Here is a 14,831-nt window from a genome sequence, read left to right as displayed (position 1 = left end):
ACGCACTCCTACATCTCCATCTCCTACGTGTGGGCTCTCCTGAGCGGTGTGCGCGGTTCCGTGTGAACCCAACAGTGCCGTGTTAGGTGGTTTAGGGTGTTCTCAGATGTCCGCTGCACCTCTGCGCGAGTGTCTGTGCTTCACCGCGGTCATTAGGCGCTTTTGAAGAGCTCCAGGTTCCGGCTGGTGAGCGCGGTGCTCCTACCGTAAACCCTCGCCCTCTCTCCGGTTCCAGGCACTGAAAGAGCACTGCTGTGGTCCAGTGGACAATCACGCCTTATGTACACAAGACAACACGGAATAAAGTGAAGAATTAAACGTGCACACACAGTAACGTGTCTCTGAACGAGGAGGCTGCAGAAACACGCACGCGGCGCGCGCAAACACCCCTGCCACAGAAAACATACAATTCATTAAAGTCCGAATAATTTTACTGTCAGACAATTGTTCTAAACACTCGGTTATTTGCGCTTCCCATGATAACCGACAAGTTATTGAACTGCATTCTCAATCCTAGCTTTCTTTTATGCAGCCTGCTTATTTATTTAATTTCTTTGCACGGGATTGCCACTTCTAGGTGCTCCGTGTGAGCTGCGTGCTGCACGGAGGAGGACCAGAGAAGACCCGTTCACACGTCTCACCGCCGTCTCCCGGCCTGGAGCTTCTGATTTTTGCGCTTTCCTCCTGTTGCACTATGACTCGCTGAGCGGCTGTAGGTCTAAAACACGCGAGGTGGACCCTGGCGAGAGCGACCGTGTGTGGATTTTCAGGAAGATCTGAAATAGTGATTAGAGCCCCCCCCACCCCACCCCCCATCGGCGCGAGACCCGCGTCTTCTGACCGCAGTTTGTTTCCATGTTTTTAGGTTTGTGTGATTTTTCTAAAATGCATCATCAACAGCGAATGGTAGCTTTGGGAACAGACAAAGAGCTCAGCGACTTACTGGATTTCAGTGCGGTAAGCACTAGTTTTTATTTCGCTACAATTTAGTAAAAAAAATCGCATGCAAACGCTTAGTGTAGGCGACTTGTTTTTCTTTGCACATTTAAATATATTTTATTGTGTACATGTTGAGGGCATTTTAAAAACTCACTTTACGCAATGAGCATAGACTAACGTAAAAGCCAACAGCGTAAATATTTTGTTTGGAGAAAGTTTAAGCATTTATGGTTTTAATCATGAAGTGTTTTCCAAGCCTTGCGTAGAGAGATGTGATATTGCATTAGTAATTCTGTTGTCTTATAGATGCGAAACAGCGATTTGAAAATGTTCCCAACGTCAATGGTAGTATATCCCACTTTTACGTATTTTCTTGTTTTATTATTACATAGATTTGTAAATGTTGTATTTTGAGTTTGCAACATTATTATTATAATTATTTTTATTACCATTGTTATTATTATAATTATTATTATTATATATAAAATGTTTTAGCAGTGACAGTTTTTGAAATGGGTGTTTTTGAAATGGGTGTTTTTGCTGCGCGGAGAGCGACACTGCTGTAGTGGATCAGGCTCGTGCTGCACCGGTAGATCAGGCTCGCGCTGTAGTGGTGGATTGGGCTCGCGCTCCGGGCTTCGTCTCGCGACTCCACTCGGCGCTTTGCAGCAGCGTTTGCGTCTGTGCACCAGCAGCACCAGTCAAGCTCCAACTTTTCCGCCCGAGGCCGTGTGTGCTGGACGGGGAAGTTTCCGCAGGACGCGCGCGCGCGTGTGTGTGTGCTGTTTTAGCCCAGCGAGCCTCAACTTTACAGTCTTATGGTCTGGACACACCACTCCAGATATCCGGGAAGACAAGATCAAAAGTTATGTACACGGCCAGAAGGCGCTCGGTTATTTATTTTTATTTAAAACCAACCAGTTATTGACGTACGAGAATTTAAATGTAGGTGCTGTAGCGCCGTGAGACTGAAGTTGCGAGGACGCGCCACACATCTTCGTGAAGTAACAGATACACTAGCGTCTCATTTCTGTCAGATGAAGGTAGATGATACAAGCTTATTAATATCATACATTTGCGCTACAGATCACCCGGCACGTATGTTTGTAGTTAACACGGTTCTTTTCTATTTCAGGGAGTAGAATTAAAACATGTATACTGTGCGCAGTCCGTGTGTGTTCCCTCATTTAATGCCCGTTCAACTGTTTTCTAGATGTTTTCTCCTCCGGGTAGCAGCGGGAAGAACGCGCCGCCGTCTCTGGCCAGCGGACACTTCTCCGGCGCAGGTACGTGCGTTTGGTTCACGCGTCCGCGTGTCCGTTACGGAGGTGAGGGGCGCGTGTCCCTCCCCAGCGCGTGCCTCTCTTAACGGAACCGCCGTCTGCGGTGGCGCGTGGTTATGTATTAATTAGGTCATATCGGGAGCTTCTGTGTTCTGTGTTGGCCAGGCAGAAATTTGTCACAAGAGAGCGACTGATGTTGAAGTTAATACGAAGGTTGTGTGTGTGTGTGTGTGTGTGTGTGTGTGTGTGTGTGTGTGAGAGAGAGAGAGAGAGAGAGAGAGAGAGAGAGAGAGAGAAAGAAGGTGTACATATGTCTACTGGCTCATCATATTTTTCAGAATTAGTGGCCAAGTGCCACCTAAGACTTTGTGTGTGTGTGTGTGTGTGTGTGTGTGTGTGTGTGTGTGTGTGTGTGTGTGTGTGTGTGTGTGTGTGTGTGTGCACATTTTTGAAGTTCAAATGGTGCCGTCCAATTTTTGCCAGTGCTTTAAAAATATCTGCCTTCTGTGTTAAAAACAATTCCTGTCCTCACTGTGATAACAGCCTTCCTGATATTGTGGCGGTAACCAACATGATTATTTCGTTTGGATGACATATGGAGCCCTACCTTAAGTGGATGTGTTCCCATGATGTAGTGCATCAGCGTGTTACTAAAACACTGTCACGTTCAGCGTGTGATGCAGCGTAATTACAGTGGCCTGCACACTGCACACTAACACGTGATGGCGTTTGACCTGCTGTGTTAGGGGCGAGGGTTGAGCTGCTGTGTTAGGGGCTAGGGTAGAGCTGCTGTGTTAGGGGCTAGGGTAGAGCTGCTGTGTTAGGGGCTAGGGTTGAGCTGCTGTGTTAGGGGCTAGGGTAGAGCTGCTGTGTTAGGGGCTAGGGTTGAGCTGCTGTGTTAGGGGCTAGGGTAGAGCTGCTGTGTTAGGGGCTAGGGTTGAGCTGCTGTGTTAGGGGCGAGGGTTGAGCTGCTGTGTTAGGGGCTAGGGTAGAGCTGCTGTGTTAGGGGCGAGGGTTGAGCTGCTGTGTTAGGGGCTAGGGTAGAGCTGCTGTGTTAGGGGCTAGGGTAGAGCTGCTGTGTTAGGGGCGAGGGTTGAGCTGCTGTGTTAGGGGCTAGGGTAGAGCTGCTGTGTTAGGGGCTAGGGTAGAGCTGCTGTGTTAGGGGCTAGGGTAGAGCTGCTGTGTTAGGGGCTAGGGTAGAGCTGCTGTGTTAGGGGCTAGGGTAGAGCTGCTGTGTTAGGGGCGAGGGTTGAGCTGCTGTGTTAGGGGCTAGGGTAGAGCTGCTGTGTTAGGGGCTAGGGTTGAGGCTTTGGGGATTGGGACTGGGGTTAGGGATTAGGATTAGTTGGTGTTTTCTCAATGGCCTTTGAATTTGTACTTTTTAGTCCTTTGTATTTATTAGCCTTTAAAAAAACAAACAAAGCACTCTAAGAAAGGGTGACTGTGACCCTGGACCCTTGACCCTGGACACAGTCCTCTATAGGACCGCTTCTCCGCAGTTGTCCCAGGAAGTAACACACACACACACACACACACACACACACACACACACACACACACACACACACATACACACACACTCACACACACACTCACACTCACTCACACACACGCACACACAACCACCCACACACACACACACACACACACACACACACACACACACACACACACACACACACACACACACAGGATAACAGAGATGATGGCGGGTCTCCGTCCTGAGCCCTCTGAAGCTGAGCAGCAGGTGGTCCTGGTGAAGGCCCAGTTGTCTGACCAGATCCACGTGAGGACACGTGAGAGACGACCCGATCCACAGCGATACTGCATACAGGCGAGACAAGAACAAAAGGACAAACATGACCCTCCAATACAGCAACAGGCGAAAGAAAACTAAAGTCGTGCCCTATTCCTTGTGCTGGCTTCAGCATCTGTGGGGTTTACTCAGTCCAAACACACACACAGAGTGAAGGGGTTTTTGATCTCGCTAAGTGGCGGGGTGTGTGATCTCACGTGGGAGTGGGGGAGTGTGTGTGATCTCACGTGGGAGTGGGGGAGTGTGTGTGATCTCACGTGGGAGTGGCGGGGTGTGTGTGATCTCACATGGGAGTGGGGGAGTGTGTGTGATCTCACGTGGGAGTGGGGGAGTGTGTGTGATCTCACGTGGGAGTGGAGGAGTGTGTGTGATCTCACGTGGAAGTGGGGGAGTGTGTGATCTCACATGGAAGTGGGGGAGTGTGTGTGATCTCACGTGGGAGTGGAGGAGTGTGTGTGATCTCACGTGGGAGTGGGGGAGTGTGTGTGATCTCACGTGGGAGTGGGGGAGTGTGTGTGATCTCACGTGGGAGTGGAGGAGTGTGTGTGATCTCACATGGAAGTGGGGGAGTGTGTGTGATCTCACGTGGGAGTGGGGGAGTGTGTGTGATCTCACGTGGGAGTGGAGGAGTGTGTGTGATCTCACATGGAAGTGGGGGAGTGTGTGTGATCTCACGTGGGAGTGGAGGAGTGTGTGTGGTCTCACGTGGGAGTGGGGGAGTGTGTGTGATCTCACGTGGAAGTGGGGGAGTGTGTGATCTCACGTGGGAGTGGAGGAGTGTGTGTGATCTCACATGGAAGTGGGGGAGTGTGTGATCTCACGTGGAAGTGGGGGAGTGTGTGATCTCACGTGGGAGTGGAGGAGTGTGTGTGATCTCATGTGGGAGTGGGGGAGTGTGTGATCTCACGTGGGAGTGGAGTAGTGTGTGTGATCTCACATGGAAGTGGAGGGGTGTGTGATCTCACGTGGGAGTGGGGGAGTGTGTGTGATCTCACGTGGGAGTGGAGGAGTGTGTGTGATCTCACGTGGGAGTGGGGGAGTGTGTGATCTCACGTCGGAGTGGAGGAGTGTGTGTGGTCTCACGTGGGAGTGGGGGAGTGTGTGTGATCTCACGTGGAAGTGGGGGAGTGTGTGATCTCACGTGGGAGTGGAGGAGTGTGTGTGATCTCACATGGAAGTGGCGGGGTGTGTGTGATCTCACGTGGGAGTGGGGGAGTGTGTGTGATCTCACGTGAGAGTGGGGGAGTGTGTGTGATCTCACGTGGGAGTGGAGGAGTGTGTGATCTCACATGGAAGTGGGGGAGTGTGTGTGATCTCACGTGGGAGTGGAGGAGTGTGTGTGATCTCACGTGGGAGTGGGGGAGTGTGTGTGATCTCACGTGGAAGTGGGGGAGTGTGTGTGATCTCACGTGGGAGTGGAGGAGTGCGTGTGATCTCACATGGAAGTGGCGGGGTGTGTGATCTCATGTGGGAGTGGAGGAGTGCGTGTGATCTCACGTGGAAGTGGAGGAGTGTGTGTGATCTCACGTGGGAGTGGGGGAGTGTGTGTGGTCTCACGTGGGAGTGGGGGAGTGTGTGTGATCTCACGTGGGAGTGGAGGAGTGTGTGTGATCTCACGTGGGAGTGGGGGAGTGTGTGTGATCTCACATGGAAGTGGGGGAGTGTGTGTGATCTCACGTGGGAGTGGAGGAGTGTGTGTGATCTCACGTGGGAGTGGAGGAGTGTGTGTGGTCTCACGTGGGAGTGGGGGAGTGTGTGTGATCTCACGTGGGAGTGGAGGAGTGTGTGTGATCTCACATGGAAGTGGGGGAGTGTGTGATCTCATGTGGGAGTGGGGGAGTGTGTGATCTCACGTGGGAGTGGAGTAGTGTGTGTGATCTCACGTGGAAGTGGAGGGGTGTGTGATCTCACGTGGGAGTGGGGGAGTGTGTGTGATCTCACGTGGGAGTGGAGGAGTGTGTGTGATCTCACGTGGGAGTGGGGGAGTGTGTGATCTCACGTCGGAGTGGAGGAGTGTGTGTGATCTCACATGGAAGTGGCGGGTTGTGTGATCTCACGTGGGAGTGGAGGAGTGTGTGTGATCTCACATGGAAGTGGCGGGGTGTGTGTGATCTCACGTGGGAGTGGGGGAGTGTGTGTGATCTCACGTGGGAGTGGAGGAGTGTGTGATCTCACATGGAAGTGGGGGAGTGTGTGTGATCTCACGTGGGAGTGGGGGAGTGTGTGTGATCTCACGTGAGAGTGGGGGAGTGTGTGTGATCTCACGTGGGAGTGGAGGAGTGTGTGATCTCACATGGAAGTGGGGGAGTGTGTGTGATCTCACGTGGGAGTGGAGGAGTGTGTGTGATCTCACGTGGGAGTGGAGGAGTGTGTGTGATCTCACGTGGGAGTGGAGGAGTGTGTGTGATCTCACGTGGGAGTGGAGGGCTCTGTGATCTCATGTGCACAGGAGGAGCGGGCAGGAACGAGTCTCTTAATGTTTCATCTCTTCTCCTCCTCCACGCTCCCCTTTGTCTTCCTCTCAGGAAGCAGAACGATGATAAAAGGAGGGGTGGAGGGAAGAAGGAGAGAGGGAGATAGAGAGAGAGAAATATTCATGCTTTAATTGTGTAGAGGATTAAGAATTATTAGTCATTCCAGCTTGTAATAGTGATATTATTAGCATTATTTACTATCTAATGCTAATAATTACCTTGGTAATAATGGCTATCATTTCAGGGTTTTGTCTGAGTTATTCCTTGACAGACACTTCCAGGGTGAAACTATCTGGTCTGCTGGGAAGAGGCAGGATGTGTCTGCATAGTAAAGCGCTGTGGGCCAGCAGGCGGGGGCAGGATCCTCCACCCGCCTGGGGCTGACCTCCACCCGCCCAGAAACACCACCACCCTCCCGAACACACCTCCACCCGCCCAGACACACCTCCACCCGCCCAGACACACCACCACCAGCCCAGACACACCACCACCCGCCCAGACACACCTCCACCCGCCCAGACACACCTCCACCCGCCCGGACACACCTCCACCCACCCAGACACACCTTCACCCGCCCGGACACACCTCCACCCGCCCTGACACACCTCCACCTGCCCGGGCACACCTCCACCCGCCCGGGCACACCTCCACCCGCCCGGACACACCTCCACCCGCCCAGACACTAGGTTCTGCAGAATGGTCTGATGTACATGTGTGTGTTGCTAGGTTCTGTATACTGGTCTGATGTACACGTGTGTGTTGCTAGGTTCTTCAGAATGATCTGATGTACACGCGTGTGTTGCTAGGTTCTGCAGAATGGTCTGATGTACACGTGTGTGTTGCTAGGTTCTGTATAATGGTCTGATGTTCTTGCATGTGTTGCTAGGTTCTGTAGAATGGTCTGATGTACACGCGTGTGTTGCTAGGTTCTGTATAATGGTCTGATGTACACGCGTGTGTTGCTAGGTTCTGTAGAATGGTCTGATGTACATGCGTGTGTTGCTAGGTTCTCTATAATGGTCTGATGTTCATGCGTGTGTTGCTAGGTTCTGTAGAATGGTCTGATGTACATGCGTGTGTTGCTAGGATCTGTATAATGACCTGATGTACATGCGTGTGTTGCTAGGTTCTTTTTAATGGTGTGATGTACATGTGTGTGTAGCTAGGTTCTTTTTAATGGTGTGATGTACATGTGTGTGTTGCTAGGTTCTGTAGAGTGGTGTGATGTACACGCGTGTGTTGCTTGGTTCTGTATAATGACCTGATGTACATGCGTGTGTTGCTAGGTTCTGTAGAATGACCTGATGTACATGCGTGTGTTGCTAGGTTCTGTATAATTACCTGATGTACATGCGTGTGTTGCTAGGTTCTTTTTAATGGTGTGATGTACATGTGTGTGTAGCTAGGTTCTTTTTAATGGTGTGATGTACATGTGTGTGTTGCTAAGTTCTGTAGAATGGTGTGATGTACATGTGTGTGTTGCTAGGTTCTGTAGAATGGTGTGATGTACATGTGTGTGTTGCTAGGTTCTGTATAATGACCTGATGTACATGCGTGTGTTGCTAGGTTCTTTTTAATGGTGTGATGTACATGTGTGTGTAGCTAGGTTCTTTTTAATGGTGTGATGTACATGTGTGTGTTGCTAGGTTCTTTTTAATGGTGTGATGTACATGTGTGTGTTGCTAGGTTCTTTTTAATGGTGTGATGTACATGTGTGTGTTGCTAGGTTCTGTAGAATGGTCTGATGTTCATGCGTATGTTGCTAGGTTCTGTAGAATGGTCTGATGTACATGCGTGTGTTGCTAGGTTCTGTATAATGACCTGATGTACATGCGTGTGTTGCTAGGTTCTTTTAATGGTGTGATGTACATTTGTGTGTTGCTAGGTTCTTTTTAATGGTGTGATGTACATGTGTGTGTTGCTAGGTTCTGTAGAATGGTGTGATGTACACGCGTGTGTTGCTAGGTTCTGTAGAATGGTGTGATGTACATGTGTGAGTTGCTAGGTTATTTTTAATGGTGTGATGTACATGTGTGTGTTGCTAGGTTCTGTAGAATGGTATGATGTACACGCGTGTGTTGCTATGTTTTTTTAATGGTGTGATGTACATGTGTGTGTTGCTAGGTTCTGTAGAATGGTGTGATGTACACTCATGTGTTGCTAGGATCTGTATAATGACCTGATGTTCATGCATGTGTTGCTAGGTTCTGTAGAATGGTCTGATGTACATGTATGTGTTGCTAGGTTCTGTATAATTACCTGATGTACATGCGTGTGTTGCTAGGTTCTTTTTAATGGTGTGATGTACATGTGTGCAGGGTTGCCAACTCTCACGCATTGAGCGTGAGACACGCATTTGACCGTTTTCACACGCTCTCACGCCACACTTCCGATATCTCACGCCGAAAAAAAATATCCAGTTTATTTACCTCAGATCCACATATATGATTCAATACGTTACTAGTTCGCTAGCTCTGGCGCCATCCACCGGCGATATAACACTGAATCTGTGTCCATTTTACGTTCACCCCCCCCCCCCCCCCCCCCCCCCACTCAACAATTTTCGTTCGCCACCCCCCCGCTCAACAAAATACACTCGCCACCGGCTCCAGGTTAAAATCTCACTCCAAGCGAACGTCAAAAGTTGGCAACCCTGTGTGTGTGTTGCTAGGTTCTTTTTAATGGTGTGATGTACATGTGTGTGTTGCTAGGTTCTGTAGGTGTGATGTACATGCGTGTGTTGCTAGGTTCTGTAGAATGGTGTGATGTACATGTGTGTGTTGCTAGGTTTTTTTTTAATGGGGTGATGTACATGTGTGTGTTGCTAGGTTTTTTTTAATGGTGTGATGTACATGTGTGTGTTGTTAGGTTCTGTAGAATGGTGTGATGTACACGCGTGTGTTGCTAGGTTCTCTATAATGGTCTGATGTTCATGCATGTGTTGCTAGGTTCTGTAGAATGACCTGATGTACATGCGTGTGTTGCTAGGTTCTTTTTAATGGTCTGATGTACATGCGTGTGTTGCTAGGTTCTTTTTAATGGTGTGATGTACATGTGTGTGTTGCTAGTAGGGGTGTGACGATACACTCAGCTCACGAGACGAGACACGATATTGGGTTCATGAGAACGAGACGAGACGAGATTTTAAGAAAACTAAAATGACAAATTATATGACTGGACAACAGACTTTTATTTAACTGAGTTACACATGCATTTTGAAATGTTTTATTATAATTTTTAACATGCATGATGTAAGCATGAACTTTTAATAGACTTCTTCCTTTACAAATTGAAATTAAAATAAAATTTGATAAAAGTTAAAATAAGATAAATAAAATTAAATATTTCTCCTTTTTTCAAGTGCAAACAATATTATGTGCAAAACAAAAAGTTCTTCTCTGTCAATACAGAGTGCAAATAGTGCAAACAGAGCCTGACCAAGTATGTCACTGAATTTGCTGCAACTACACTGCCATGTTCATTTTAAAGAAAATTAGCATCTCCACATATTACTATATTAGCATCCCCACACTGCTCCCGATATCCTTTGCTGTCCCACTATCCACTTGCCAAAGCGCCGTTCTGTCCCTGCTACCTCTGTTCAAGTGAGATGTGTTGATTTGAGTACTGAGCTGTGGTGCTGCTGTAAATGTCTCTGCATCCTGCTTGCATTAGTCGCGGTGTACGGCATTATTTTCATACAATGTTTGCATATGTTTCGCATCTTATCAGTCACTCTCTTGCCATTTATCATTTCCGCCGGGAACCCAAAATGCTGCCAAACAAACGATGTGAAAGTGGCGGGGCATCTTAAATAGTAATACCTGTATTTTCCCACATCATTCTGGTTGCTTGCTGGATCACAAATCCTGCGAGACAGATTTTTAGCTCGACGAGAAATATCGCTGGGTTACATCTTGCGAGATCTCGTGACACGAGATCTTGTCACACCCCAGTTGCTAGGTTCTGTACAATGGTCTGATTGCACACATGCGTGTGGTGCTAGGTTCTGTTTAATGATCTGATGTACACGCGTGTTTATATTATCTATCTCTCTCTTTATTTATATATATATATATATATATATATATATATATATATATATATATATATATATATATATATATGGCAGCTGTGCTGAGAGTGAGTCCTGCTTGTCTCTTTCTCCCTCTCTTTCCCTTTCTCCCTCTCACTCTCTCTCTCGCTCTCTCTTTCTCTCCCTGTCTCTCTCTCTCGCTCTTTCTCTCTCTCTTCTCTCTCTCTCTCTCGCGCTCTCTCTCTTTCTCTATACACACACACATACACACACACACACACACACACACACACACACACACACACACACACACACACACACACACACATATATATATATATACCATGCTGAGAGAGAGTCCTGCTTGTCTCCCCCCTCTCTGTATATATATATATATATATATATATATATATATATATATATATATATATAGAGAGAGAGAGAGAGAGAGAGAGAGAGAGAGATAGAGTCCTGCTCTTGTCTCTTGCAGTGTGTTATTAATAGATGTCTAAGCACTGTGAGCTTCATGTCGTGCCAGACTGACTCTGCCTCAGTACTGCTCTACTGCTCTCAGATCAGTCCCTCACATCCCCACACAAGTCGTCAGCACTAGAGTGAAACACTGAGGACTGGCCACAGGTCAGTTAATGACATCTGTACTATTTCTGTGCTGAGGCTTTGCAGAAAACAAACAAATCTGTACAATGTGCTTCAATATATACAAAAGTAAACATGCATCATTACTGAGTATAGGAGGTGAAGTATGGGGGTAGAGTATAGGAGGTGGAGTATGGGCTGGAGTATAGGAGGTGGAATATGGGGGGTGGAGTATGGGGGTGGAGTGTGGGGGTGGAGTATGGGGGGTGGAGTATGGGAGGTGGAGTATAGGAGGTGAAGTATAAGGGTGTGATGTGGGGGTGGAGTATGGGGTGGAGTGTGGGGGTGGAGTATGAGGGTGGAGTATGGGAGTGGAGTATTGGAGGTGGAGTATGGGGGGTGGAGTATGGAAGGTGAAGTGTGGAGGTGGAGTATAAGGGTGGAGTGTGGAGTGGAGTATGGGAGGTGGAGTATGGGGTGGAGTGTGGGAGATGGAGTATGGGGTGGAGTATGGAAGGTGAAGTATAGGAGGTGGAGTATGAGGGGTGGAGTATAGGAGGTGGAGTATGGGGGTGGAGTATGGGGGTGGGGTATGGGAAGTGGAGTGTGGGGCTGGAGTATGGGAGGTGGAGTATGAGGGTGGAGTATAGAAGGGTGGAGTATGGGGTGGAGTATGAGGGTGGAGTTTGGAGGTGGAGTATGGGGTGGAGTGAGTATGCAGGGTGGAGTATGGGAGGTCCTAATTAGTGCACCTTTTAGTGCAGTGTGTGAGGTGTGTAGCGGGGTGATGGGGTGTAGCAGGGTGATAGGGTGTGTAGCAGGGTGATGGGGTGTAGCAGGGTGATGGGGTGTGTAGCAGTGTGATGGAGTGGTGCAGGGTGATGGGGTGTAGCAGGGTGATAGGGTGTGTAGCAGGGTGATGGGGTGGTGCAGGGTGATGGGGTGTAGCAGTGTGATAGGGTGTGTAGCAGGGTGATGGGGTGGTGCAGGGTGATGTGGTGTGTAGCAGGGTGACGTAGCTGTTGTCCTGGGTATTTTGTCTGCTGGCGTGTCTGTAGGGTAATGGTTATGATACAGTGTTGTGGAGTAGGGCAACGGTGCTGTAATAATGGTGTATCCAGTGCTGTGTTCCCATCCAGCATGTATGTGTGTGTGTGTGTGTGTGTGTGTGTAGGTGTGTGTGTGTGTGTGTGTGTGTGTGTGTGTGTGTGTGTGTGTGTGTGTGTGTGTGTGTGTGTGTGTGTGTGTGTGTGTGTAGGTGTGTGTGTGTGTGTGTAAGATTATATCATATGATCTTGATATAATCATGATACGATCTTGATATGATCTTGATATATTCATGATATGATCATGATCTTGATATGATCTTGATATGATATTTTGTAAGATCCTGGCTGCATGGTGGTCATATTGACCCACTTCAGTTCTGCTGTTCTGGGCTGCCAAGGCTTTAGGGAGCCTGGGGCCATGAGCAGGATTTCCTGTTTGTGCATGGCAGGGTCCTGAATGGGGTCCTGCATGGTGCTGACAGGAGTCCCCAAGACTGCCTGCTCATTAAACCAACAGGCCTGCACCCAACAAAAGAGATTATTTTAATAACAGAAGACTTTATATTTATAACAGAATGGTTTATATTTATAACAGAAGACTTTATATTTATAATAGAAGGGTTTATATTTACAACAGAAGACATTATATTTATAATAGAATGGTTTATATTTATAACAGAAGGGTTTGTATTTATAATAGAAGGGTTTATATTTATAATACAAGAATTTATAACAAAAGAGTTTATATTTACAATAGAAGATTTTATATGTTTATAGTACATGAGTTTATATTTATACTAGTATAATTTATATTTATAATAGAAGAGTTTATCGCAGAAAAATTTATATAATACAAGAATTAATAATAGAAGAGTTTATATTTACAATAGTTATAATAGAAGATTTTATAATATGTTTATAGTAGATGAGTTTATATTTATAGTGTGACGTGCGGAGGAGGCAGGCACGACGAACAACGTAGTAGTGAAACATATACTTTAATAACAGAAAAGACGTGAAGTTCAGCACGTAAGCGTGAGCACAGTAACTGACCTCTCAGACAGGCATGAACCTTAGACAAAGACAAGCACAAGACATTGCGTGAACGCACATTATATAGGTGAATAACACATTCCCCGTGATCACTAGACAAGGTGCAGGTGAGACTACGAACACGCTCACAAACGACCCACACCCACGGAACTACAAACATGGACATAACGACACACAGACAACGTAACAACACGCCCACAAGGAGGGGTCCGGAGCTGTCACCGTGACATATAGCACAAGAATTTATAATATTTTATATTTATAATCGAGTTAATATATAATAGTGCAATTTATATTTATAATAAAATTTTATAATACGTTTATAGGAAATGAGTTTATATTTGTAATAATAAAATTTATAATTATAATAGAATAGTTTATAACAGAAGAGGTTATATTTATAATACAAGAATTTATAACAAGAGTTTATAATATGTTTATAGTAGATGAGTTTATATTTATAATATAAATACACACACACACACAGATCTTTGCTGTTACACTGTTTATTGTTTATAGTAAGAATCCCCCCTTCTCTCTATCTGTCCCTCTCTCTCTCCCTCTCTCTCTCTATCTCTCCCTCTCTCTCTCTCTCCCTCTCTCCCTCTCCCTCTCTCTCTCTCTCTCTCTCTCTCTCTCTCTCTCTCTCTCTCCTCTCCCTCTCTCTCTCTCTCTATCTCTCCCTCTCTCTCCCTCTCTCTCCCCCCCCCTCTCTCTCTCTCTGTTTCTTTCTATGTTTCTGGTTTTGGTCATTTGAAAGTGCCACAGTTCCTGATAGATCCTCGTGGCACAACATGGCTTTCTAGAATGTTCTGTGACACATGCAGCGCTGTGATTAGCGGGTTAGGGCTAACGCTGATGCTAACGCAAGCCGGGAAACAGTCAATCAATGAGGCAGCCATACTGAAACGTCTTGAGAGTGATACCTCTGAGAGTGACCCATCTGAGAGTGACCCCTCTGAGAGTGACCCCTCTGAGAGTGACCCCTCTGAGAGTGATCCCTCTGAGAGTGACCCCTCTGAGAGTGACCCATCTGAGAGTGACCCCTCTGAGAGTGACCCCTCTGAGAGTGAACCCTCTGAGAGTGAACCCTCTGAGGGTGACGCTTTTGAGAGTGACATCTCTGAGAGTGACCCGTCTGAGAGTGATCCTTCTGAGAGTGATTCTTCTGAGAGTGATTCCTCTGAGAGTGACACCTGTATAGGTGTGTTGTGATAGGTGTGTTGTGATAGGTGTGTTGTGATATATGTGTGTTGTGATTGGTGTGCTGTGATTGGTGTGTTGTGATAGGTGTGTTGTGATAGGTGTGCTGTGATTGGTCTGTTGTGATTGGTGTGCTGTGATAGGTGTGTTGTGATAGGTGTGCTGTGATTGGTGTGCTGTGATTGGTGTGTTGTGAGTGGTGTGCTGTAGGGATGTATATCTTCACCACTAAGCTAGATTCGATACACATCTCGATACACTGCCACCGATGCGATATAACTGTGATACTCTAAAACCCCTTGTCGATACCATGCGATACAAATCACTCCTGTTCACGATATGATTAGATTCATATTATATGAGGATTCGGTTTGTTAAGTG

At 47.2% G+C, this 14,831-nt stretch overlaps 1 protein-coding gene across 1 annotated transcript in view; it reads left to right on the top strand.

Annotated features, from left to right (window-relative positions):
- The first annotated feature begins 319 nt into the window (after positions 1-319).
- tcf4 (transcription factor 4) overlaps positions 320-14,831 on the top strand; it is a 216,995-nt gene continuing 202,483 nt past the window's right edge. Inside the window, 3 exon segments of the mRNA XM_076986358.1 lie at positions 320-957; positions 1,246-1,284; positions 2,153-2,225. Of these exon segments, the coding sequence (XP_076842473.1) occupies positions 856-957; positions 1,246-1,284; positions 2,153-2,225 (214 nt within the window). The 5' untranslated portion in view covers positions 320-855.

Source organism: Brachyhypopomus gauderio, unplaced genomic scaffold (assembly GCF_052324685.1).
Source record: "Brachyhypopomus gauderio isolate BG-103 unplaced genomic scaffold, BGAUD_0.2 sc46, whole genome shotgun sequence".
NCBI classification, from domain to species: domain Eukaryota; kingdom Metazoa; phylum Chordata; class Actinopteri; order Gymnotiformes; family Hypopomidae; genus Brachyhypopomus; species Brachyhypopomus gauderio.
Note: the sequence above shows the minus strand (reverse complement) of the source record. Positions and strands in the feature narration are given on the sequence as shown.